The sequence below is a fragment of the Mchenga conophoros genome, linkage group LG14, assembly GCF_057382185.1.
Source record: "Mchenga conophoros isolate Kocher_MC1m ecotype Shallow Benthic linkage group LG14, M_conophoros_male_GT1.1, whole genome shotgun sequence".
NCBI lineage: Eukaryota > Metazoa > Chordata > Actinopteri > Cichliformes > Cichlidae > Mchenga > Mchenga conophoros.
Window position 1 is genome coordinate 12,548,162 of NC_140539.1, and position 27,697 is coordinate 12,575,858.

Sequence of the window (27,697 nt, forward strand, 5' to 3'; positions counted from 1 at the left end):
AAAGGAAATGGTTTTTTTCCGACCCCACGGTGACTTGACCGACTTCGTCCTGCTCTCCACTGTGGATTTACATACCCTGATTTCCGTGGGACTGGGAAGAGAAGGGGGAGGGCGGTGAGCCTTTCAGGAACTGAGGAAGCAGGCGCAAACGGCATAACTTAACAAATTAACAACTTGTGTGCTCGCCGTCGCTTCTGTGGCGCCTCCTGCCTTCTGTCGGAATAACGGCTGCTTTTCTGCTCTTCTGGCTCTCTTCGCTTCTCTCGCTGGATCATTTTCCTATACTGGAGGAGGGCTGGGAGTTTTTTCGGAGGAGACGGGAAGCAGCTTGAGTTTAACCCGGTTGGAAGGGCTGTGGCCATGGCCGGGGGTGGTGGTGGCGGCGGCAGTGGGGCTTCTCCGTTGGGCCACGCACCGCCGATGTGGTATCACCGGGACCTGAGTCGAGCGGCGGCCGAGGAGCTGCTTGCCCGAGCCGGTAGAGACGGGAGCTTCCTGGTGCGGGACAGTGAGAGTGTCAACGGGGCTTACGCTTTGTGTGTACTGTAAGTAACTTCGTCGGCCTCGTTGTGCTTTGTTTACCTTGGCTTTAGCTAGCACACATGACCAAAAGGGGTCATGGTGTGTTCTCTGTAATTCTGCAAACTTTATAAACTCCTCTCTTTCTGTTTTTTTTACTCCATCATTAACTTTTCTGCAGTAGACGCGATCAAACTGTAGCTGAAGTGTGCCTAGCAAAGCGTTAAGTTGTTTGTTTACTTTCTTCTGGAAGCCAAAGACAGGGATAGAGAGACTGCCTGTCTGCCCTGCAGTGAAACCCCAGCATGGCACACAACTTTAGGGCTGTCCCTGTCTGTCTTGTGTCTGATGTGGTCGCCTGCAGCGCCCTTTTTACAGGACTCTGCTGCAATCAGCCTGCGGGCTGTGAGCAGTGGCATTAAACTGAATGGTCGTGGAGGTAAATATAAGCATGCATGGGCTGGTGAAGCTTTGCTTTAATTTGAGGTCGGAGATGTGGTGAAAGAATGGGCCTATCCGAGGAGCTGTACATAATATAGTATATCATGAAATGACACAATATCAAAGGACAGTTAAGAGCGTCTGTACTTAGAGGGAGTTAGGGCAGCCACCTTGTTAAATAAATGACGAAAGACTGCCCATTCATTACACAATGGGGACTTTTCCACCAAACACCTACATGTGTAACAGTAACACAACAGTGCATTCACCTGAGAAACTGATGCAGGAACAGTGCTGTCAGTGTCAACAGTGGTTGAGGCAATGTTAAATGAACCATGGCAAAGGGGTGTTTAACTACAAATGACTAAAAGGACTTACAGCCACACACATAGAATACACACTGTTCAGGTTCAGAGAAATATCAGGCCCCTGACATTCACTTCACCTACATCCCCTATCTGATAAGTTTACCCCATGCTGAATCCCTGGGTGTGTAGTTTTTACACATGTAGTATACAGCTCATATACATCACCTGCTGATGGACTGCAAAAGAATTGAAACAGTGAGCTTGTTCAATCCACAAAAATTTGAACACTAACTTCTTTTAAAGTAAGCAAGTCAAATAATCACAGCTTATGGTGCTTCCTCTGTGATGTCAACCAAAAATATCAAATATCTTTTTGGGCTTTTGGAAAGTGCAGCTAATATAATGCAATATTTTTTTTGTTATGTAAACTGATTGCTGCTATGGTCATGCGTTCTCACATCTCTTTTAAAAGCGTATAGTAGGTCAGATATGTCACCGCTAATTGTGCTCGTCATTCAGTGGGTCACTCTGTGACCGACAGCATTCCTCGCATCCATGCATCATTAGTTTCCGGATTTATTAGTGCCTCCACCTCTCCCTTCCTCTCCCCTTTCACCTTTCACAGTACTGACTTTGTTTCATCTCCGAAACGAAAAACAACTTCCAGGCAAATTACAGACAAACAATGCGAATGTTGTTTTTAAATCCAGAAGTTTTGGTTTCACATACACAAAAATAAGATGACAGAGTTTCACAGTTTACCGTACCGTTGAGACAAATGACAGCTACTGCAAGAATTGGCACTAACACGAACAGAAACTGCTATAATCTTCAAAGATGAACTTTTCATTGTTGACATTGTACGCCCGTCGTTTCCCACGTTGGCTGTAATTAAAGCAAGTGGTAAGTCAGAGGGTTTTTTCCAGCTTAGAGGAAGGCCTTTGACGGATGACTATCCGAGAATAAAAATTCCTTGTATTTGAATACAATGACTCACATGAGCAACAAAAAAAAAGAGAAGTAATTTGATTCTGAGTGCAAATCGGGAATGTCAGAAGCAGTTTGACAAAATGTACACATATCTTTTCAATAATTACGCTTACCTAGTGGCGTGTGTGACAGTTGTTGCGATTCATTGCTTGCCAAGAAACCCAAGCTTGAGCATTAATTATGTGCCTATATTACCCACAAACAAGAAGATGAATGTGCAATTTAAAATAAAGGTGGAGCATATTTGCTGTAAAGCATTTTCTCTGTGAATGTTATTGTGAGTGCGAATCGCACTGATTAATTGAACATTATTTGCAAAGCACCCTTGTAGGCCACTCACAGAGATGAACCAGTGCTGCTAGGAAAACCAGAAAGAAGTGGCTCACTTCTCGAGAACACGGATGACTTGGTGTTTCCCAGTAATGCCTCCAGCTAAAGAGAAAACGATTCGATGGTCAGACAAGACATTTATTTGTCGCCTTTGTCAAGTTTTGCACTCGCTGCTGTGTAAACCAGCGTTTCTAGGAAGTAAAATGTGAATCAGCAGATGTGTGGAAAGGTTTAACCATCGAACGGCACACTTTTTTTTTGTCACAGGGCCAGCGTGCCACTTTGGATGCTCAGAGGGCTGATGTGAGTGAAGCACATCCGCTCAATGTTTTCTTTATCTCACATTCACCTGATCACTATACCCCCCACTTAATCCACTGAAATGGTGCTTTTAATTCTATTATACAGAATTAAAAATAAAGTCCAATGAGTACGAATGTGACTTCTTTCAGTGGAATATACAGTGGACACCCACGAAATGCACAAACCAAGGATTTGTTTGTTTTTTTACCTGACAAGTCTTTTCAAAGTCGGACGTGTAACTTATAGACAGGGACACACACACTTCCTTTTTGAGGTCTTAGGAGACCCTGGTGCATTTAGGAAGTGTTTCCACTTGTTTCGACTGGCTGACTCTTGATACTTTCGTTAGCCAAGCATTAGCCTTTCACTTCCTCTTATAGTGACTTTGGATTTTGTGTGTCTGCATGCAAGTTTAATACTCGTGTTTAGTATTTGTGAGCTATGAATGTTTTAATTTGCGTGGATGCAGTACGAGTCCAATGTAGCATGTTAAAGCTCTCAATGATTAGCACACAGTTCTGTAACATCATTGGCTTACACATTTTAAGACTCTGTATAAGACGGGAAAGGTGCCGGCAGTGAGATGAGCTTATATGCTAATAGTTTTGAGTGTATGCTAGTCCCTGTCTCTCAGCTGTTTTCTGTTTTTGCTGTCAGGAATACGGTCGTTACTATCAGTTTAACACGTCTTGACTTGCCAGGGTTCAGGATGCCTCTGTGTAACTGTGTGTATGTGTGTGTGTGTGTGCATTTCAAACGTACAAGTTTGTGTGCAGACATTCCTCATGTAGAAAGTGTGTTTTGCTCTTTGTAGAGTTTTCAAATTCTCCTTTTTTTTTCTAAACTTCTTTCCAGTACACAGAGAATCCCTTCCCATTTAGTCTGATATTGTCTATCTAAGTAATTTGAAACAATATCTGCTGTCTGCTTACTGTCCTTATGTCAGTTGTCATTGAGTGAAAAATCCCTCTGAAAGAGACTCGTTTCTCCTTAACCACATCTTCTTCTTTTATAAAATGTATTTAGCTTGTCAGTTTCTTCAGAAAACAAGACTCAAGTTCACTTTCACATGTATTTTCTGTTTTGCTATGGTAATCAGTTTGTACTTGATGTTGATTGCCAAATGAACTGTCATTACTATTACTACCAACTATGGCTACGCACATTCATCTATCCATTAATTTTCTTCTGCTTAGTCAGTTAAAGTAAAGTGTGGGTGCCGAATCCCAGCTGACATGCGGCGAGAGATGGGGCATACCCCAGTCTTTAACATTGGTGTCACAGAGACATTCATACCTACAGGTAGCCTAACATGCATGTCTTTGTGGACTTGCAACTGCGTTTGCCTCAAGCTGCTTTATGCTGTAAGGTAGTGACCCTAGAATAATAGCAGGAAAACCCCAACAATCATACGGCATCCTTTGAGTGAGCACTTGGCAACAGTGGAAAGGAAAGGAGATGGTCTGCCTCAGACACTTCTCAGGAGAGAAGCCTCCTTTAGCCTAATTCTGCCAGAAGTCTCTTCCTGTTAAAAGCGAGTTTTTCTTTTCCACTATTGATTAGTGCTCACTCATAGGCGGTCCTCTGATTGTTGGGTTTCTCTCTCAATCCCGTAGGCTCTTCACCTTACACTGTAAAGTGCTTTGAAGTGGCTGTTGTGAATTGGTGCTATATAAATAAAACAGAATTGAATTGAATGTTTCCCTCTCGCTAGCTGTGAATTGACCGCAGTATTACTTCCACTTTTCTCACATGGGGGCAACTGGACATGACACAGACTTTCCAGTAGCTAGCTGGCAAGTTAAAGGCTATTCAATGTCCTAAGTGAATGAGTGGGACATTCGCATTCTCACATACGTCTCTGTTTGGTAGTTCAGGGCTGCGGTGCATGAATGGGTATTAATTATGTATTTAGCGGTCACGTGATCAGACAGAAGAGACTGAGGCTAAACCCTAAATCTAAATTCATTGCTCTTCTAAATCCAGAAGAGCGATGGTAATTTCCCAAATTGGCTGCAGCAACATGCCTGCCAAATACGTGAAGGGGGGAAAAAAGCAGTATGCATATATCTATTGTTTGTGCTCATACCAAATATTTCTATGCAGATTTTTTTTTTCTGCTAATCACAGGCTCCATGAAGTGTCTTAATCAAAAACAACGTCTCCATAGTGCTATTGTTAGCAATACAGTGATAGCAGGAAATGAATCGTCAGTGTAAGTCACACTGTAGTGCAGTAATACACACAGTATTTACTGTGCTTGTTCAGGAATGGCCTCTTGCATTTTTGGTAGTACGTGACGACAAGGACGGAGAAGGCTGTAAGGAGTAATCTTAGCTTTTGATTGTTGTATTTCAAGGAAAACCTAGTTGGGTTTTGCCAAGATAGGCTTCTGTTTGAGCTTTGAAGACAGATTCACGCTGTGTATATTCTTAGAAGAGGTTTCCCTCTAAACTAACAGAACAGAGTGAGCCAGTAGGGTAGTCCTTATCCTTTCACACAGGCCATTGTTGACAACACTCATAAGCTGTATACTGTGAGCCTATCTCTGGCCCACGACAACCCTCACTCTCTTTCTCTGACCCCCTTCCCCTCTGTTAACTTTACGGCCGTTGAAACAATAGTATTTACTTCACAGACCTGCAGAGAATCTCATCAGCTGCCAACAGGAAAACAAACACACAGAGGCACACAAACACATTGTACACCGCAGTGACGCTTGCGTATGGATTTTGTGCCACTCGGTCTTCATGCTATTGTGTTTAAAATGTGACAGGATTGAATGTGGGTTTGATTTTAGAGGAACAAATATTTATCTGGTCCCGTTAGTTTGAGCTGATATGGAGCTATTATTTGCAACAATTTGCAAAACAATGCGCTGTTTATGAATTCGGTCAACGTGGGAACTTGTGCTCGGTTCAACATTTTGCTCCTTTTCAGCGCCTAAATTTAAAAATTTTTGGATATTACTAGAGTAGCTTTGCATTTTTACACTTGTGTGTAAAATAATCTTTTTTTACTAAAGTCTATCTTAAATGGAGTGTTTATATTATTTTTTATTTTTTGACCAGGAAGTGAAGTGAGATAAAGAATCTCTTTTACGAGAGCTTCCTGCTCCGTGATAAGCAGCGTTAACCTAGTTTTTTTTGTTTTTGTTTTTATAAACGGGAGAATATGAGTGTCCTAGTAAACGCCTGCACAAGCATGAAATCATGCAAAATCCACACAGGACAGTCCTGCCAGGTTCAAACCAGGACTCTCTTGTTGTGAGACAAAAGTTAAATCGCTTATTTAACAACCAAGTCCAGAGGTTTAAAATAATAGTGATTTTGCAAGTGCAAATCAAAAATCATTAGTTAATTCTGCAGCATGACAATGATGAAGCTCCCAAAATGTTTGTTTTTTTTAAGATGCCATTAAAAGTTCAATACAGGCCCAATCATTTTCCTACAAATGCTATTTAATAACCAAGTTAAACATCCAACAGCTCAAGCAGACTGTGACTCTCGTTGGGATCTGGTCATGATCAAAACCATTTGCATGGTGGTCTGAGAGGAATGTGAGAAGCATCACCAAACAAAAAGTTTAGTTTTTAACTTTCTTATACATTGTTGTTGAGATCATTTTATATTTTATTCCAGTCCGTGTTTTAGCTCCTGCAGCACACTGACCTGGAAAAGCCGGAAAAGCAGCTGGGTTTTGAATTCCCAACATGGATTTATCCCTCCCTCCATTTATACACACACAGGCATACTGTAAATAAGCGTGGTGTTGAAGCAGAAGTTTAAAAAAAAAAAGACTTTGGTGTTAGGCTGGAAACTTCGAAACTTCTGAACTGAGAACACCAATGAATCAAAAACCACAATGTTTGCTTGGCAAATCAAAAATTTTGCGGTCGGTCCACTGGACCGGCAGAAGCACAGGCATGAAAATCATTAAGCTTTAGCTTGTGGCTGTGGGCGTGTAGTCACGCCTGGGCCAGCCGCAGTGTCAGAACATTGATCTGTGATTGGTCGATGGGGGAGAAAAAGGAGCCTGAGGTTCAGTCAAATCAGTCTGATTTGCAGTGGTTTAATGCAACAGAGGCGTACTTTCATTTATCATTTAGATTCTGACGTCTACTCCATTTTAGTTTTGTTTTTAACTGTTGTCAATACTTTATGATGTACAAACACTCAGCTCTGCTTTACTGTACCGTGCTACTGTAAGTATAAAGCATGCTCACTGTGACAGACAGCAACAGGTTTAAGCTACGCCGTCTAAACCCTCCTCACTCCCATGCATACAATCACACATGCTGTCCACTAAGGTCGAGTACAGTGGTGTGTGTGTGTGTGTGTGTGTGTGTGTGTGTGTGTGTGTGTGTGTGAACTGAAAATAAAGATATTCAAATTTACGTAGAGTCATAAAAAATAGAAAAAAATTCTCTGTACTTCTGCGTCCACCTGTGTTTTATTTCCACTTCATTTGCTGCCACTTTCTGCCCTTGTCCTCTCTTTGATTCAGCTCCCCTGACTTCTTTTTACTCTCTCTTTCTTTGCCTGTAGGTTTCAGAAGCACGTCCACACATACAGGATATTACCAGATGACGAAGGTTTTCTGGCAGTGCAGGTACAGTAAAGACACTCTCACACTCGTGCTTTCAGCAGCAGCTGGCAGGCAGAGATGCTTTCGTTGGCTCTGAGCTCCCTCTCTTACACACACACACACCAACAGCAGGGTCTTTGTGCCTTGTGCTCAACAGCTGTGAATACCAGCTACCAGCAACCTCACACACGCGAAACACAACACAGGGCTTCGAATCATGTGGCCACAGCACAGCTGTCTTGTCTCACTGCTGTATGAGTTTTGGGGTCTTCAGCTGTGACGCTGAAAAGTCTCATTTTAATTTATCCGATTGAGTTTGTGGCTTCTTCCTGGTTTGAATTATATTTAGCCTACAGGGCTGCAATTGCTTACAAAACATTCATTGTGGAACAATGGAGGCTACCAGAAGGTTGGGCAATGTGACTTCTTGTAGCCACGGTGTTTGGATGAACTTAATGCATCTGTCTCTTGTTTCCCTTCCTTCCTCGCGCTCTCAGACCTCTCAGGGCGTGCAGCCTAAGCGGTTTAAGACTCTGCCAGAGCTGGTGTCATTGTACCTGCAGCCCAGCCAGGGTCTGGTCACCACCCTGCTTTACCCCGTGGAGAGAGAGGAGACAGCTGTCAGTGACGATAGGGACTATTCCGGTAATTTCAGAGCTAACGCAAACACACATGCCCAGATGGGGTGTCCTCGTCATCGCATGTTAACCGTGACGTTCTGTGTACTTCTGACTGGTAGATGGAGAGGATGAGAAGCCGCCCCTCCCCCCTCGCTCTTCCTCCACCTCCACTCCCCCTGGACCAGACACACCCACAGACAGGTACAAAGTCCACAGAGAGAAACATCTGATTGTGTCCTGTTTATAACTGTAGGGAGCTTAATCACAAACTACCTGCAACCACCAACCGCGTCACTCGGAAGTCACGGAAGTCACACAGGGGAAGTATGTCGCTTCATTGTGAATTATGTCACAGACGTATTGAAAATCACATAATCTCACACATGCTCACAAAAATAATAAGGAAGCGTTATTATGGTGATATGAACACACACGTTACTCAGTGACTTTGTTTGTTCCAGTTTATATGGCTACACACGCACGCGCACACAGATTATCAACTATTAAAAGCACTCGTTCACACAACTTCATGCACGCTCATTAACACATACTTCCTCTCTGTCTGCATTAAGAAGGTAAACCACATCCTGCTAGAAACCACGGCGTTCACGGATGGTGTGCGGCTTTGATGAGGTGCGGGCTCTAGTTGTCGGGCGCACACAGACGCGTACATTTCAAATCCCTGTCAGTTAATAATACTACTAATAAATTTTTGACATTTCCCTTATGTGATAAATAAATACACTTTTACAGTTTTTTCAGTGGGAACCAAACCACTTCACACAACAGTTGGTGAAGTAACAGAAACTTATGCATTACCTAAGCTTGGTTAAAGTGTCAGCCAGTGAAACAATATCTTCCTTTCAGTTCTTTTAGTTGTTCTCTCTCGAGCTGCCATAGAAGGAAATCAACAATGCAAAATGAGCATAAAATGCATTACAGTTTAGAGGAAGTAAAGGGAGCACACATGCATGTCCTTTAAAAATCCTCAGGGACTTTGCGTGGTACAGCAAAATATAGCTTACATGGAAGCCATGGTGTGGATCGTATGAAAGGGTTGTAAATGCTGAAAATTAGTCTGTAAAAGGTGTTTTATTTTTTATAGGTTGGCCCTTTGCCAGTTCACGTGGTCCAGGGTGTCCATGAGTGTTCAGGCGGGCATAATTTAGCTCAGAGGAAGTATGTGACTCTTTAAAAAAAACAACAAAAAAAACAAAGTCGCGACTACACAGATGCCAACTCTCTCGCCGACGGGCGCACACACTCATCCTACTTCTGGCAAACTGTGACGTCCATCTTTATTTTCCTTTCCAAGGGGTGTGGAGCATCTGCAGATTTAGCAACTATTCTTTTTTTTTTAAGTATCACCTGGAACTTTAAATAACTCCGTGTGACTTCTAGCAGTAAATGCATCAATGTAATACTACAGAGCAAATAAACAAAATCAAGAAATATGGCAGACAGAAAACTGAACGGTAAAAAGCTCTAAGTAGGCCCCAAAATGTTTTCATGCTTATGTCATGCCTTTACAGAATTACTATGGTGCAACTTTGCCCAAGGCAGTGGAGAACACGTGTGTATAAAATGTGTAGCCCATCGTCAAAGCTGCAGTAGGTGTTAATTTATAAAAGACAAAATGTGGAAATTTACAGGCCCGTCTTGAAGCTCTCCCTTCTACCCACAGGTATAGATAGAAATAAGTAATTCTTGGCCTTTGTTCCACTGCAGCTTGCGTCCTACATTGGTTTCCTGTTTGTATTACTGTTCTTTCACCGCTACTTTATACCTCTCACCTAATCTGTTGTTTAAAAAAAACAGAAAATGAAGCTAGAGAAGGGCGATGCGACCAAAAATATTTATCACGATATATAATTGACACGAGACAAATTACTTTACAACTCCACAACTTTATTAGTGCAAAAAACCCCATCAATGTATTTTCACTTAAACAAGCAGCTTTTATGTGCATTAAAGTTATATAAAAATGTAACAGTGCAAATGCAAATTCTTTGCTAACAATTTAAGCAAAAGGCATTTCCAGTGGAAATTGGCCGACATATCCTCAGCATAACCATGTATAATATCCACAAAACTTAAAAAAAGGTTATACACACACAATACGGTAATGTTATGTTGAAGCACAGTACGTATCACTCCACCAGGCTCCTGCCTACGATAGCCGTAATGCTCCGAAAATCCATCAAATCAATCAATCAGCTTAGCAAAGTCGTACTAAAACATTTGACAGATTTTCGAGCGCCGTGTACCACATAAAATCGTTTCGAGGTCAGTAAACACAACCAGAATTCATACATAAGGCACACGGGATTATAAGGGGCACTGTCGATTTTCAGAAAAATCAAAGGATTGATTTTAAGTGTGCCGTATTTTCCAAAAAACAAGGTAATAACGGCGGCCCGCTAGCACGTTCTACCAAAAATAGTGCTTTGTTGTGTATCTGACAGATGAAAGCCAAACCAGTTCCAGACCACTGAAGTTGCAGCATTTTTACAAACCAGTTCTGGTTCATCTATTTCATTTAACGATCTGCTTTCGCCCTTCTCATTCTGCGTCGTCGCCATGCTTTTTACGCCATGTGCGTATGAAAACAAAGGCACTGCGCATGTGCGTTTTACCCATATTCTATCGCGATATTTCATTTTCTTATCGTTGCCCAACGTTATACCGGTATTACCGTGAACGGTATGATATGACCCAGCCCTGAATGGAGCCCAGAGGAGACACATCAAAGAGTCTAGTTTTCTCTCAATCACTTTAAATAAACGCCACTAAAACTTTTTTATTTTGTTTTTTTTCCCTGAACACACCAAAACCATCTGTGCCTTCCTGGACTTTAAATCACTAATGCATCGTTATTATTTGAAGCCTCCTTGTATTCTCATACACATACCAGCATTTGGAAATGATGTTCATGTGGTGGTTATAAATGGTTTCTTTGAATATGTTTTAGTACTCCAGCAGCTAATGGCCTGAGCACCATCTCCCACGAGTATCTGAAGGGCAGCTACGCTTTGGACCTTGAAGCAGTCAAACAGGGGGCCTCATCCCTGCCTCATCTCAACAAGACACTAGTGGCCTCCTGCAAACGCCTTAATGGGTAAGCAGCAGCACATCTGCACATGTGCAATATTTTAGAAAGCTGTCAAAACGAATTTAAAACTGCAAATCATACTGGTATTTAATAGGCAAGTAACACACTGAATTCCCTTTTTATACCCAAATTTGAGCACAGAGACCTGAAAAAGTCAGAAATTAATCAAATATAAGATTGTTATCTGTAATTTGGCATTAAAAATAATAATGCACTTAATAGCTGTTCCTCTTTTTGTTTTGTTTTGCATTTTGTTATTTAAAAATATCATTATAATTAAAGAGCTTGTACAGACTGGTGGGTTGTGCATTAAAAGACACACAAAAATGATTTTGGTGATTATGAGTATAATTAATTTAGGGCATCTGTGGCATAAACCTTACATTAGTGGTGGTCTAATAAACTTGTGAAGCATTGTATATTATGTAGTGTTATATTCTGTCGGTTTCCTGATTGACTGACTGCCAAAGATTCACACCTCTCGGCCCACAGAGCTATCTGCTTCCTTAAATCAGAATACAGCTCTAGGGTTTTTTTGGGGTTTTTTTTGCACGTTTAAACACTGTGATGATCCGCAGGAAATCAGCTTGATTTCAGAAATGTTACTGTATGAAGACATAAGTGCAGAAAGAAGCTGTGAGGTAAATATGTGAATCTCTCTCTGCTCCCTCAAATAGAGAGGTGGATAAAGTTCTGTCAGGCCTGGAGATCCTGTCTAAAGTGTTTGATCAGCAAAGCGCTTTCATGGTCTCCAAAATGATCCAACAGGTACAGGTACTCTTCGCTTTTTTTAAAAGTGTGTGGTTGTGTGTGTCTTTGTTTGCGCAATCGCAGAATCTTACCCTCCTTTTTATTATCCTATATCCCATAACAAACTGTTACACGCGGTGATTTTATTATTTTTTCCCTTACTTTATCACACACATGTAAAAGCCTTGGTAACTTCTTAACACTTAACAGTGTTGTTATTAAAGCCCTTCTTCCAGATCATAGCTAAAATTATTATATTTGCCAACCCGTAAAGTTGAGGATTGCTCGCTTGTGGTGGGCTTTACGCTTCGTTTCAGAGAAGATAGAGTGTGAGTCATGATGTCCTTTAAATATCCCCGTAGCGCTCCTGCTAGAAACTTGGTATTAAGGAAAGCTTCTGTATACAGAACAGGCAAATAAAATATATAATCTGATTTTGCATGCATGTGTTATTCTTTGTAATTAAAAACATTTTCGTGTGGTTGGACAGAGAGTAGAGCCGATTAGTGGCCCAGCAAAATTCTTGATTTGAAGTTCAGGAGTCACTTTAGTCATCAAGCAAGGACTGACAATGAGTTTGACTAAAATTTGAATAAAAACCGATTTTAGGCTGGTTTAGACTGAATAGCCTTAAGACTGCTCTGTATATAAGTAAGTGTGTTTGCTGTGCAGTTTTAAGGCTGCTCTTTTTACATGCACTCTTTTTGCGGATTACATGGACTCTAATGGGTTTTTTTTGTCTCCATCAGTCAGTGAATCAGGGTGGAGACCAGGAACTGGAGAACCTTGTGACCAAGTTGGCGATTCTCAAAGACCTGCTGTCCTCCATAGAAAAGAAGGTACGCACAGACGGCACATTTAACAGCTGTGATGGACAACATGGCGGCTATTGTTTTCACTTTGTGAGTCATCAGGAAAAAATGTGGTACAGTAGCAGGATCTGCCACGGCTCTGAGTCCTCTGACAGGTGTTTCTGCAATCTGTAAACAAAAGCTTGTCAGCACAGTAGAGTTCAGTGGTGCCAGATGAAGTCATGAAACTTTATTGCTTTGTAGTTGAGATTAGAGTAAAAAATCTAAATGAAAAAGTGAGCATCGAGTGTGAAGATTGGTGTGCTCTCACCTTACTTTCTATTTTCTCTATGTACTTAGTCTAGTAGTTTGGAGATGGTTTGTTTAGATAACCCTCTCCATATGATGGATCATCTGTCTAGAAGCCCTGCAGGGTGTGCTTGTAGCGCAACACGTGACGTTCTCTCCTTTTGAGGCTTTTACATACAGCACATATAAACCACGCAGAAGGAAAGAGACAGGGTTGGGATATCGCTCGACTTCCCTTTAGAAGCCCTACAAGTCAGCAAAGACCTGATGTGTTAATGAGAGTCTGAGACTTTACAAGTAGAAAAGTGGACCCAATACGCTCATGTTCAGGTTACTGTTTTTATTCTTGGAGTCGGCTAGAGTAACTGTCCATGATTCACAGTTCAGAATAACCCTTATTTATATTACAAACACAAGGTTTGAGACTCGTTTTAAGGATGATGCCTTCGTTTCACATTATAAAGAGCCAGAAGAGAATAATAATAATAATAATAATAATAAATTAAATCTCCTGTTTACAAGGTGCACTGTGTTCTACTTTGTTCTACTTTGTCACTTGAGAGGGGGGGGGGGCTTTCACTGGCTCGGGAGGAAATGGCCTCAATGTAGTAAGGCTACATGTCCAGACGATGATACTGGTTCCACCTTCCCTGCTCCTGTTAGATCACATCCAGGAAATAGGAAACCTTTTCCTTGCTGACACAAACCCTGAGACTCAAAATGTTACAGTTTTATTTTCTTTTTTTTTTCTGTACCTTATTCTTATCCTCCAACTCTCTTTTTATTCTGTTCTTTAAATTAATTGTTTCTCCACCTGCGTGTTTGCCTCTTTCTGATACCCCTCAGGCCCTGAAAGCTCTACAGGACATGAGTTTGACCTCTCCATGCTCCCCCCCTCCTCTGCACTCCATGCGTCACAGCAAATCCATTCCTGTGCAGGCCTTCGAGGTATGCACCGACATCCACCAAACATGCACGCCTACATACTGTACTTCATTACCGGCTGTCTCACTGCAATGTGATGTAGGTCAATATCATGGCAAATGAAATTAAGTATTGCCCTTAAAGTCAAATTGCTCCCTTCTGCCAATTTGGGTAAGCATCTTTTTAAGCAATCTTTTTTTTCTTTCTTTTTTTGTATGTAGAAAACCCTGAGATTTATTTTCTGTATTTAATTTCTGAAATGTTATTGTCAGGCAGTGGTATTTAATATGACAGATGGCATAAACTGAAGTAAAATAGGCTAAAAAGTCATGCATTTCGCAGCACAGGAATTTTAGCAGCAGATGTGATGTGAGGCCAAAAGAATGTTTTTGAAATGCATTTCCAGCTTACGTCATCACTGTCGCAGCATTTTATCACATTTCCTTGTAAAAGCATGAATTTAAGTGAGGCAGTTTTGATGTGCTGTGTATAAGACTGTAATAGTTTTATTATGAAAAGTACCAGCTGCATGGAGTGCAAATGTTAATGCTGAAGGAAGACTGAGAAAAGGAAAAAAAGGAGCACGTTAAGATGATATAAATGGCTTTCACTTTGAGAAAAGTGGTGAACTAAGTGTGAAAAGGGTAGAAGGAAAAAATGTCAGGGAGGACGTGGGGGAAGGAGGTGACACACAGAGTTGAGAGATGAGTCGAGAGATGCTTGATTGAAATATTGGCTGTTGGCTAAGCCTGCGTTCTCTGTGGCGACATCCTTTCAGTAGTTTCCTGTTGCACACAAGTGCTACGCTAAGGAGATGCGGCGTCTGATCTGCCTTGTGACACCCAAACACAGAAGCACTCAGTGACTCAGAGTAAGAGTGAGTGTACGCCATCTGTTTAAACTTTTTTCCAGTCTTGCGGTTCTTAGTAAGACCTATACATCAAAAAAAATGCGTGTGCGAAGAAGCTGGTGTGTTGCTAAAGGAGGTTGGCAGTTTGGTGGCCGTCTTTCTCAGTTCCTCCAGTCTGTCTGCTGAAGTGTCCTTGGGCATTACACTGATCCTCAAATTGCCCCAGATAACTGATGTGTGAAAGAAAGTTTCTCTATGAATAGAATCAGATCATCTCTCTTTGTGGATATGAATCTAAAACCAGAATTTGGATATTTACTATGATCATCAACATTTTATTCATGCGTTTTCTCATCTTCGAGGCTGCGTATGACTAAAGTAGATCTAATACTGCTCTGTGCTTCGTTTTAGAGACCCCTGGTGGAGGGTAGATTATCTCAGTAGACACATAGGGTTTACAGAAGCATGCTCAGTATGCGTTTAAGTGAGTTTAAACTTTCTCCTGTGGCTCATTGCAGGTGAAGCTCGACGTTTACCTGGCGGAGCTGACGAAGATCGGAAAGAGTCAGAAGTACACGCTGTCTGTGGACGTAGAGGGAGGAAGGCTGGTAGTAATGAAGAAGGTGAAGGACAATCAAGAGGACTGGATCACCTACACACATGACAAAAGTAAGGATTGGGGCACCATTCACACAGAAAAAAGTATGTCCATTATAGGATTTTAATCTCGCCATCCAACTTGAACCTTCTTTAACCCTCCAAATCTGTTACATGACCTTTTTTTCCCTGAATTTATCTGCAACTTCCCATCTCTAACTCACTGTCCGTTCGCCTCTGTGTCTTTCAGTACGTCAGCTGATCAAGTCTCAGCGGGTGCAGAATAAACTGGGCATTGTGTTTGAGAAGGAGAAGGATAAGAGCCAGAGGAAAGACTTCATCTTTGCTAGTGCCAAGGTCTGCACACAAGAAACAAATGGACACATAAAACTGCTATTTTACAGCTATTCATAGATAACTTACAGTTAACATGCCGCCTTCAAACTGAAGATTTTGCAGTAACATTGCCAGAGTTATTGCACAGGCTTATATGCATTTCTCTGCTATGAATTCAGTCTGCACTGAGACTCTTTGTACAAAATTAAAAACCTGCTGTTAATCAGTGAGGTAATGTTGTCATGTGCACCTGTTTAGCTGTTCGTTAATACAAATATATAATCAGCCAATCATGTGGCAGAAACTCAGAGTATTTATACATGTAGATATGACAATCACAACCTACTGAAGTTCAAAGTGAGCATCAGAGCAAGGTAGAAAGGTGATTTAAGTGAGTTTGAACATGGCATGATTATTGTTGCCAGATCTGGGTGTTTCAGAAACTGATGATCTGCTGGGATTTTCCCCCACGAACCCATCTCTAGGGTTTACAAATAATGGTTTGAAAAAGAGAAGAATAAAGAATTAAGTCAGTTGTGTAAGCAAGAGGGGGTCCAAGCTGGTATTATTAGCAGAGTGTAATCAGTGACGTGGTTGGTAAGTGTATAGAATATAAAGATGTTCAGAGGAACTTCAGAATGACGGCTATCAGTGGCATCATCCGCTCACTGATGTGTGTTTGTGCCAGAAACGGGAGGCGTTCTGCCAGCTGCTGCAGCTGATGAAGAACAAGCATTCCAACCAGGACGAGCCAGACATGATCTCCATCTTCATAGGCACCTGGAATATGGGTTAGTCACACTGAATGACTCGCCTTAATGGCTACAAATACATCTGAAAGTGTTCAAAGAGAAAGGAAACAGTTTGACCTTTTTCCTGTCGCTTTAGGCTCTGTACCTGCACCCAAAAACGTGGCCTCGTGGGTTTTGTGTCGTGGTCTCGGGAAGACACTGGACGAGATGACCGTCACCATCCCTCATGACCTGTATGTGTTTGGCAGCCAGGAAAATTCAGTGTGCGATCGGGAGTGGGTGGAGTCACTGCGCGCCCTGCTGAAAGAACAGACAGAACTGGATTATAAGCCGGTAAGGAAAGAAAGCCAACTGTTTATGGCTTGATGAATGTGTATGAAGAACATAAGGAGGTGTTGCGGATAACCCTCAGGCGAGTGCTGTTGTTGTACTTGAATGAAAAAAAGTTGATTTTTTTTTATTATGCAAATGTCATCATGTTTAGAAAAAGACAAATTTCCCACATTAGTTCTTGTCTGATCGTTTTTTCAGAACTGCATTTTTATGTTTGACTAATATGAGAAAAGAAACATTTTAAAACTTTTGTTTTATTGTAATGCATAGTTATAAAAAAATTCCTGTAAAAAATACAATAATTTCAAAACCTTAAAAAACAGAGTTATTTTTGAGGTTACACAACTTTCCTTTATCCTCTCCACACTTTAGTTCCTGTAACAAATATAGAGCTAAGTATAGGACTGTCTCTATACAAGCAGAAGTTTTTGCGGTTTGCATAAAAATGACCCTGTTTGAAGGGGAAAAAAACTGAAGACAAGGGGGGAAAAAGGCTATTTCTGCATGGTGCGAAAACAGAAATGATGACTGTAGGTTCCTCATTGTGTCTCGTTCTCGTCTGCAGATCGCCGTGCAGACTCTGTGGAACATAAAACTTGCTGTGTTGGTGAAACCTGAACACGAGAACCGGATAAGCCACGTTGGGATGTCCAGTGTCAAGACGGGCATCGCCAATACCCTGGGTAACGGCTCTACTCTGTATTCCGTCTTTGCTATTCCTTCCTATGTCTTGCTTCCTGCTTCAAATGTAGGAGGAAATGGCTCTGATTTCCTGTCTTAACAATGGCCTCCTTGAGCAGTGTTCATGACTGAATCACTTGTTAGTTGATTAAAAAATGTGGGACTTGTATTAGTAAGAAAATGTGAATCAAAATCTAAACTTTCACAAAAATCTTGAACTCATAAGAGAAAAAAACACAGATTTCCTTCAGCTCAGCAAACTGGAGCCGTTCATTGTTTCTCATATTTTAATATAAAACTGATCACAGCCAGATCCCCGGTGATCCTTTAAAAGTTTCTGTTAAGTAATGCTTGTAATTGCACCTAATTTGCTGTATTTTGATTTAATGTTTGATTTTATGGTTTCTAGGTAACAAAGGAGCAGTGGGCGTGTCTTTCATGTTCAATGGGACGTCGTTTGGCTTTGTCAACTGTCACTTGACATCAGGGAATGAAAAGATTGCCAGGTGCCCAACACGCTCTTATTTTTATTTTTATTTTTATTTTTTTGTTTGTTTTAAGCCTCTCAATATCAACAACAGAGAATTCCTAAAGCAAAAGAAACCACACCCCCTTTTAATTCTAAGGTTTTATATCAGGAAATAATTCAAAAAAATCATCCGGTCCTTAGCACGTCTTAGAACCAGGTAAATACAACCTTAGATGACATGTTACACTCTGATTATTTATTTTAGAACACAGGACAAAATCCCAAACACAGCAGCAAATCTTCAACAGAACAGCTGAAAAAGAGAAGAATGAAGGTGCTGCGATGTCCCAGTCAAAGTCTAGACCTCAACCTAACTTAAATACTGTGGCAGGACCTTAAAGAGATGAGCGTATACGTGTACAATCATACAAACAGAATTACTGCAAGTTCATTGCTGCTAAAATTGGCTCCACAAGCTTCAGAATCAGAGATGCTTTGTTTTTCACGCATAGTTTCTGCATTTTGTCTTTCTTGTCAAATCAATAATGACACTGGGTAATATTCATAATCTAATAATTCATCATAGTAATTGAAAGAGGCTGTGCTTTCTGTTTGCCATAAGTGTAAACTTGGTTTGGTTTTTCATTATAATTTGGTGAAAGCTTGTTTAAATGTCTTCTTACGTGTGACCTTTGACCTCTGCAGGAGGAACCAGAACTACCTTGATATCCTGCGGCTGCTTTCACTGGGAGACAAACAGCTGAGCTCCTTTGACATTTCGCTGCGCTTCACGCACCTCTTTTGGCTGGGAGACCTTAACTACAGGCTGGATATGGACATACAGGTGAAGCAGAAATAAATACAGGCAGCCTCCAAAACGTGGATGAAACTTTTCTGTCTGACCCTGTTTTTTGCGTGTGTGTTTGTGTGTGCAGGAGATTTTAAACTACATTAACAGGAAGGAGTTTGACCCCCTGCTGAAAGTGGACCAGCTCAACCTGGAGAGAGAGAAGAATAAAGTGTTTTTACGCTTTGGTTAGTGCTGGTTATGAATATCCTCACGAGTCAGAGCAGGATGTGTTTCAGTGTACAGAAATATAACAGTAATACCAGTGAAAAGTCAACACTAACAAAAGACTGCTGTCCTTAAAGCAGAGTTTCAGTGGTCTTATAAACACAACCGAAGGGATGACTCACACTTACCAAAAGCACCTGCTCAGCACTCTTGTTGTTCCCTGAATAGTTCACCATCAGCTCTGGTTTTTCTTTCCAGACTTCAGTGGTTCTTAAACTGTGGGCTGTGCCCTCGTGGTGGGGCACAGAGCCACTGCAGGAGGGGTGTAACCAGGGGGGAGGATGTGTGTTACGTTCCCCTGAGGGGTCTAGGCGGGGAGGGGGAAGTAACAAAAGTGACCGGGTCAGAAAAAGGAGTCAGGGAGGCAAAACAGTTAAATAAAACAGTTTTATTGAAGTAATTCAACTAAAAGAGACGGACAAGCCGTTATCACCATAAAAGAAACAAACAAAAACTCAGGCGTCGGTCAGTAAGGCAAAAAGTCAAAAGGAAAGCGCAGCTCACTAGCTGGAAACACCACAAGACACTCAGCTCACTAGCTGGGCCCACACAAAATGGCACTCTGGCCCAGAGCTCACCTTTCCCTGGGCTTAAATCTCCTTGATTACTGACGAGAGTCAGCTGCACAAAAGGGAAAGGTGGCACCTCAGGCAGAAGAGGTAGTGTGACACGGCCACACAGGCACCTTCAGGAGGAGGCCCTGCTAGGGCCGTAACAATGTGGAGTTAAACAAAGTTGGATAATTATGATTTTTACTGAGAAAGTGAACCGACGTTGGCTGTTTGCTGACATTTACGACACTGGAATTGAACTTGGACCCTTTTTTAATGTTAATGATTAATCCAAACAATAGAGTGGGTGTGTGGACTTGTTTTATCTTCTGAAGTGAGTAATTCAAGTCATTCACTGCTGAAGCCTTTTTCACTTTTAAACATTATTTAATCTTAACTCAATGCAATGAAGTCTGCACTAACACTGTGATCAGTGTGTGATATCACTGGGATTATTTGTTTTAGTAGGTAACTAAAAATCAGCCGTTGCCCTGCAATGTTGTCCAGTGATCCATGATGCCATGTAATAAATCCTTAAATACCAACCGATTACTGAGAACTTGGTCATGATTGCTAACCCGGGGTCATAAATACTGTGAATCGCACCTGCTGTTATATCAAAATTATAAATATTGTTATGAAATGCTAAACTTCGAACCTTTACTGAAGTGGATGTGTGTCTCTTTGCGTGCAGCGGAGGAAGAAATCTCGTTTCCGCCCACCTACCGTTACGAGCGAGGCTCAAGAGATACGTATGTCTGGCAGAAGCAGAAGGCCACAGGGGTACGTTCCCTTTCTTACGTCAGAGCCACCTCTGATAAATTCTTTCTGTTCTTGTGCCTCGTCCTGATAATTCTGCTTTTCCGTCTGTCCCAGATGAGGACTAATGTTCCATCGTGGTGCGACAGGATTCTGTGGAAGTCTTACCCAGAAACACACATAGTCTGCAACTCCTATGGTGAGGATCATCAGAAGAAGAAAACCTTCATAATTTCACCTCATAATGCTAAGTGGACAGAAATTAAAGTTGTTGTTTATTTTTGTTTGTTTGTTTTTTTTGCCAGGCTGTACAGATGATGTTGTGACCAGTGATCATTCCCCTGTATTTGCTACATTTGAGGTGGGCGTGACCTCCCAGTTTGTCTCCAAAAAAGGTACAAATTTAATTTTGTTTCCTTTCTGTCACTTCCTCTACTTCCTGGTCTCACTTTATCTGGCTTTTCTTCCTCCCACAATCTTTTTGGAGTTCATTATTGTTATTATTCATGTTATTTAAGCGCTCCGTGTTCAACAAGTGACATTTAAAAGTGAGTGATTAAATACATGCCTGTCTGCACAACCCACACAGATCTTTCCTCCTCTTTCCATCTTCCTCCTCCTCCCTCCTGTCCACATACTTCTGCACAGGTTTGCCAAAGTCTTCAGAGCAGGCCTACATCGAGTTCGAGAGCATTGAGGCCATAGTAAAGACGGCGAGCAGGACCAAGTTCTTCATTGAGTTTTACTCCACTTGTCTGGAAGGTGAGGTGAATGTGATTGCACCTTTGCAGTGACTCTTTCATGCTCATAGACATAAATATAATGAGCAGTCTGACAGAAGGAGTTGCAGTAAAGCAACATGACCCAGAATGGATGCAATAAAAATGTTTTTGCTTCTTCTTATTTGTATCTTTCTCCCTCCCTCCTGGTCTCAGGCAGTCAGTATTACCTTTAAACTAGAATCCATAAAATCCATTTTTCACCTGTGTTGTGCCCCTGCCACCTGTCCACCATGTACTTTTAAATTAAAATGCAATGGGTACCTGAATCCTCACCCCGCTCTTTTCCCCACCGTCTTCCCTTTATCCTCTTCCCCTTCCTCTCGTCCCTGCATCTCTCTCTCTTTGTCTTTCTCTCTGTCTCTAATCCTTAGAGTTTAAGAAGAGTTACGAGAACGACAGTCAGAGCAGCGATAACGTGAACTTCCTGCGCGTGGGCTGGTCCAACAAGCAGTTAACAACACTCAAACCTCTTCTGTCAGAGATCGAGTACCTGCAGGATCAGCATCTCTTGCTAACAGTGAAATCACTGGATGGATACGAGTCCTACGGTATAAAGATTGTCTGTGCTTGTGGTTCTTTGAAGTTTAAAGGGAATCTAGTTTGCTGGAATCTAACAAATCTCCCCCACTCTTTTTAGGCGAGTGCGTGTTGGCTCTGAAGTCGATGATTGGCAGCACAGCACAACAGTTCCACACCTACCTGTCTCACCGTGGGGAGGAAACAGGAAATATCCGAGGGTCAATGAGGGTCAGAGTCCCTTCTGAAAGAATGGGAACCAGGGAGCGATTGTACGGTAATGCATTTTACACCTTAACACCAATTACCTACAAAGAGAGGAGATACTAAATGTCTTTCAAGCTTGCCGCATCCATCACTTGAACAGTTCCTGCCTGCATGTTTTCAAATTTGCAGACAGGAAGTGATGGATCTAGGGTTACAAGCATGTCACGTTTAGTTCTAAAACTGATTTTGTTGCTGTGTTTCAGAGTGGATCAGCGTGGATAAGGATGAGACGAGTGGACCTAAAGGGAAATCTGCTGTGGTATGCAGATCGGGGCATGAGTATGTGAAGTCAGTACACTCTCCTTTTTTTTGCACTTGATTTTTATTTAGAGTTCCCACACGTCAGTGGGGATTTTTCTGTATAGAGTATGTTGATGATGTGCTGGCATGTACCTAAATATCGATGCTTAAATACCTTAAGGGATTGAGTCGTAGCAGTCAGGTCTTTTTGTGAGTTTGTTGATGAATGCGTTTGAACAGCTGAGCCGGGTAACTTCAGGGTTAACCTTGAGTGGGTTTCTTCTTGAGTGGGTGACTTGCACTGATTATAGATCAACAGGTATAAAATCACCACTTGCTGACAGATCTAGTTGCATCACTAATCCTGAAAGAGCTCTCAGATAATAGGATGGTATCAAGATTTGTAATAGTGTCTGAAGTCTGCAGCTGAAAGATTAACAACTAAAACTGTCTCATGCAAATTTGCACCTTATTTTAAAAAACACTCGATTATAACCCATCAGATTCTCCTTAATGATTGAGGCTTTTCTTCCTTCCTTCAAATAGGCTAAACCTCTTTTAAAGCATTACTGGCCATAAGATTTATAGCATGCACACATATCTGGTGCTTTTCCTGATTTATCATATTATAGTTTACTCCTTGCAAAATCAGCCACTCATCTGCTGGTACAATAATCAGTGGGACTGGTCAGATGTTGCCAACATGAACCTTTTCATGTGAATGTGCTGGTACCTAGATCGGGAAACCCTGTGTTTACTTAGACAGTTCGTGTGACCGCTTACCCTAACACTGGCGATCAGGGTGGTGGGGATGTTTTTAGAATCCACAGCAACTCAGACCAGTGACAGAGTTACAGAGCACGTCCCCAAGTGTTGAGGCACAGAGTGCATAAAACACACACTTTGCTGACTCAGAACTCTACACTTCCTCTGGCATTACCATCATGATACAAAATGTGCACCAGGAGCTTCGGTGCATGGGATTCCACACCCGAGCAAATACTGTACGTGCAGTGTGTAGGTGGCCTAGTATTTATTTCTATTTAGATGTATTTATGTGTTATATTGAATATCTGCATTAAAAAAAACACTGATAAAGATGATGCTTGATTATCCTGCACAGTGTGACTTGAGTACGACACAAAACACATTTTAAACCACGTGTTCATGTTTTTGTTTTGTTTACTATAAAATTTGGTCTTTTATGTTTTCTATGAATCTTTATGCAGTCTTCAGAAGTACCGCTACGGCACCTTTAGACAACATTCATTAGTTATTGAACATTAGTTATTAGAAGAGTTTGCCCTCAACAACAAAAGATGGTGTCAACAGACCTCGCACATTTTGATAGTCCGCTGTGTCACACGCTATAACATTGAGTCAGAATGGCAACTAGACACACCTGTAGGGTGCAGTCTCTCCATTTGTACGTTTATCTATTCGAACATCCTGCAAACATCGTGTTAGGAATGTCCTGAAACTGTCGTGACTTCTCTCTTGTCCCGCCTGCTGACTTGTTACGATGTGTTTTGAAAACAGGCCATCTGTGATTCGTAAGCCCCTCGGAGAGCTGGGAAAGGTCAGTGAAGAGGGAGAAAGGAACAGCAAAGAGGAGACCGCTGCAAGGTACTCATGACAGACACTTTCACTTAACACTTAACTATCACATTAGGTTAGATCGTCTGATGCATTGTTGATGTGTGCAGATGAAAAGAGTTTTTACAACAGTTTCTGTGTTTATAATGAAGACCTAAACAGGACGGATCAGACAGCGATCCATCCATCAGCAAGAACAGCTACAATAATCCTGCCTACTACATCCTGGAGGGCGTTCCCAACCAGTCAGCTGCAGCCGTTTCACCTGAGCTTCTGCCCTCTCCTACCTCAGCCAACCCCCAGGCAGCTAAACCCCCTCCTCCCTCTGCCGGGGCGCGTTCCAAACCCCCCGGCGCAGCCTCGGGGCCCCCTCACCCACGCAGACAGGTTCGTGCCATTAGCGAGGAGAGCTCCTCAGAAGACGATGGAGGTGCTTGTGTTGTTGGGGCACAGGGAGGAGGTGTTGGAAGCACACTGAATCGACCTCCTCCTGACTTCCCCCCACCTCCTCTACCAAAGGGAGCCCTGGAGATGGTTCCCGAGGCCCCCTTCACCAAACCTCGCTCCCTTTACCCCGACCTGGCTGAGGTCAGGATCCCCGCAGCTGGCTCCGCTGCCCACGGAGATGCTTTCAGGCGAGGAGGAGTTGGAGCAGGGGCGCTAGACGACCAGTCGTGCTCTGTGCTCCAGATGGCAAAGACACTGAGTGACAGTGAGTTTCCTGGACAGCCTCCTCGTGCCCCCTCAGCACCGCCTCCTCTCAGGGGGCAGCCGATGGGTTTAGGTCTGGATGCCTGCCGCACCTTCCCACCTAGAAATCCCATCACAGAAAGTATAGCAGAGGATATGCCTGAGGAGGTAAGCAGTTCATGGGAAGTAATTCTGTTCAGTGTAAAACCGTTTCAGAGGCTGGAAGAAGCAATGCTGTGAGTTTTGCGTAGTTTTCTTTCAGGTGACTCCAGTTTTTGTGCAGTTTCTCACAAAAACACGAATATCTTCAACTTTGATGTTAAATATCAAAGCCTTTTACTGTAAGATGTGTCACCTTATTAGAGTGCAGAAAAGTAGAGGCAGTCTTAAGCTCTTAGTAATGTTGTTAGCATAAATGATGTGGCAGATGTGGCTCCTGCATTTAGTGGCTCCTGCATTGCATTTCTCCTCCGCAGGCACTTTGGGGCAGCAGTAGCTCATCTCTGTCTGTGGGGGAATCGTCAGTGGGCGAGTGGCTGCAGAGGCTGGGCCTGGAGCGGTATGAGCAGGGTCTTCTACACAACGGCTGGGACGATTTGGAGTTCCTCAGGTACATGAAGATCTAGGCTTTTATTTCCTCTGATAATGCAACAATAAATAAAAATGAAAGCAGTTCTTCATCATTAGATTCCCTTTTTTCCCCCCTCCTTTTTCCAGTGACATCACTGAGGAGGACCTGGAGGAGGCGGGAGTGCACGACCCCGCCCACAAGCGAATCCTGCTTGAGAGCCTCAGGCAGCAGCAGCAGCAGAAATAGACTGCATCAAACTGGTCCAAACCGGCCTGGTACCACACCGGGCCCAATCTCAGCTCAACTGAACCGAGCTGGAACGTGCCAATCGATGCCAGACTGTGCCTTCTGAGAGAAATTGCACTCCATTTGTACTTTCAAAAACACTTTCTGAACCAACGTCCTTTGATTTTCACATGTACTTTATGTGTGTTGTCCTCATACACGTGGCCTTATTTAATGATAATCATTTCAGTCCTTCAAGCATCACTACATAACTTTGGCTTTTAAATCCAGAGAGGAGATCAGGTCAGACCCAACCTGCAGCTTCAAGTTGGCATTTAAAGCTTGTTTCCATTCGGCCTGAGAATCCTCTAACAGAGGATGACTTTGAGAAAGAGAAAAGAGGGCTTTGAAAACACACCACCTGTGTTGCACACCCTCGCTTTGGACTCTTAACTCATTCACTGCCATTGACGTCTATAGACGTCAATTACGTTTTCAATGGGAGGGGCTAGAATACAACCTCGGGCAGCTTGTCAGTGAACATCAGACTGCTTGAAATGTATTTTTCACAAAAAGCTCGTTTTCTCCCTTTTTTTGGTCAAAACAGGCATTTTTGGTGGAACCCACCACTCTTCTACAGCTGATTACTAAAAAAACGGAAAATGGTAGAAACAAGCTTTTTTTTTTTCGGATGGAAGAAGAGAGTCTGTTCTTCATTTTGGTAGGTTCAGCGTTTATGTGATCATAACACACAGTTTTCTGTGGCTCTTCAAAAATGAGTAAAAATGCTCAAAAACCCTGGCAGTGAATGAGTTAACAACACTGGGTTCTTCCGAGTCTCAGATTTTTCTTCCTCCCACTCATAGTCACAACAAGACATCAGTGGGAATAATTAGAACAGTCGGAAGTAACATCCGCCCCAGAGCTCGGGCAGAGGAACCTTTTAACCTGTGTGATGGAGGAGAGCAGGAAGCGGTGATCGAAAGGAAACTAGAAAGTCAGGCTTAAGTGAGATAAACTCAAATTTTTTTTCAGTTTGTGTATTCAGTTAATGATGTGCATTTATGGTTTTATCAATGTTTTTAATGATAAAGGGAATATCGAGCAAACCAAATTAACCCCGTTAGAGCTGAAGGTGTATTCCACCTGGGTGCAGCATGTTAGGTGACTGTGTTAGCCATCAACTTGTCAAGTCGCCTTTTTTTAAGTGGCCTGTTGCAGCTGGTTGTTATTGAAACAGTCAGTATAGGTCAATAAAATGAGGAGGCTAAATGGTGTAATTAATGCTGTACCAAGGTGAAATATGTCAAAGATTTTAGCAAAGTACATTTCTCATTCTCACATGTTGCCTGTGAAGATGCTGAATTTGAATTCACAGAAGAAAATGTATGTTATTGTTTGTTGCCTTGAAAACATGTCAGCATATTTTCTGCGTTTCATTTTCAAATATATAAATGGAGCAGCGTTCAGGCAAATTGGTTAAGGTAGCCAAATACATGAACTAATTCAACACCAAAACATTTGTTTTCTCTCTGACATTTTACTGTCATTTAGTTTGGGTTTTTTTTTCTTAAATTACTCAACGCATTGCCTAGCTTTAGGATCATGGCACCTTTTACTCTTATGGGAGACGCTGTCAACTGACTGAAAACAGAAAACTCAGGTTTCTGCAGGTCAGGTGCGACGTCAGGGCTACTGTTTCTGGATGTGAGCAGCAGATGGCGCTGTTGCGCCACAAACCTGACCCTGGCAACCTGCGGAACACAGGACGAAGTATGCCAGTAGCGGTTACACTCCTTAGTCAAATTTGGTTTTAGATTTAGTTTTCAAGCAGTTAAAAGTCGGATAGTTTTATTTGTTCATAATTTCAATTTAAAAAAGAAAAGACCTTAAAGAGATGTGACTTCACCTCCACATGCCTAACACCTGTCTTCTTCTAAGGGGGATCACCAACACTAAGATGTGAATGTCATGTGTGTTTACTGCTGTCAACATAGTAAAGCATTCATCTCTAACTCTGTGAATGAGACCTTCATTCACGCCTCAAAGAGAGCCCCCTCCCACCCAAATACACTGTTGAATTATAACCTTTGACTCTACTCGCCTCTTATGTTTGTTTTTTTACAATGTGTCTAATCCTTTAACGGCCCAACCGTCACAGCACAGAGACTCTGGATCTGTCGTTCAGTTGTGTTAAATTTAAGTCTTTTTGAGCCTTTTCAGTGTTCTCAGTGATGTGTGTGTGTGTGTGCGTGTGCGTGTGTGTGTGTGTGTGTGTGTGTGTGTGTGTGTGTGTGTGTGTGTGTGTGTGTGTGTGTGTGTGTGTGTTTGTAAGTGGAAAAAAGAGACTTGTTGTTTTATCTGACACTCCATTTCTTGTTGTTTCTTCATGCAGTCTACGTCGGTTATGTTAAATTAATGTA

At 42.1% G+C, this 27,697-nt stretch overlaps 1 protein-coding gene across 3 annotated transcripts; it reads left to right on the forward strand.

Moving 5' to 3' along the window:
* Positions 1-27,601, forward strand: inppl1a (inositol polyphosphate phosphatase-like 1a). 3 transcript variants are annotated; one of them, XM_085245331.1, is made up of 27 exons: positions 1-545; positions 7,439-7,502; positions 7,976-8,123; positions 8,218-8,299; positions 11,070-11,216; positions 11,888-11,984; positions 12,710-12,799; positions 13,907-14,008; positions 15,353-15,503; positions 15,682-15,788; positions 16,456-16,558; positions 16,656-16,852; positions 17,418-17,535; positions 17,943-18,039; positions 18,708-18,846; positions 18,938-19,037; positions 20,323-20,411; positions 20,505-20,586; positions 20,693-20,782; positions 21,036-21,149; positions 21,541-21,717; positions 21,807-21,962; positions 22,156-22,240; positions 23,732-23,818; positions 23,941-24,646; positions 24,955-25,088; positions 25,196-27,601. In XM_085245331.1, exons 1-27 carry the CDS (start codon positions 361-363, stop codon positions 25,293-25,295), a joined length of 3,747 nt encoding a protein of 1,248 aa, XP_085101457.1. In that variant the 5' UTR covers positions 1-360; the 3' UTR covers positions 25,296-27,601. The 3 variants fall into 3 exon arrangements, with proteins under 3 accessions (XP_085101457.1, XP_085101460.1, XP_085101459.1); XM_085245334.1 differs by having other exon boundaries at positions 22,156-22,231; XM_085245333.1 differs by having other exon boundaries at positions 11,888-11,978.
* Positions 27,602-27,697: the final 96 nt, after the last annotated feature.

Bases quoted from the DNA above. Each gene is read 5' to 3' on its own strand.
- inppl1a (XM_085245331.1), top strand. From the start codon at position 361: ATGGCCGGGGGTGGTGGTGGCGGCGGCAGTGGGGCTTCTCCGTTGGGC. The intron at 11,217-11,887 runs GTAAGCAGCAGC...TCCCTCAAATAG, and splicing joins TCCTGCAAACGCCTTAATGG to AGAGGTGGATAAAGTTCTGT. The intron at 12,800-13,906 runs GTACGCACAGAC...GATACCCCTCAG, and splicing joins TGTCCTCCATAGAAAAGAAG to GCCCTGAAAGCTCTACAGGA.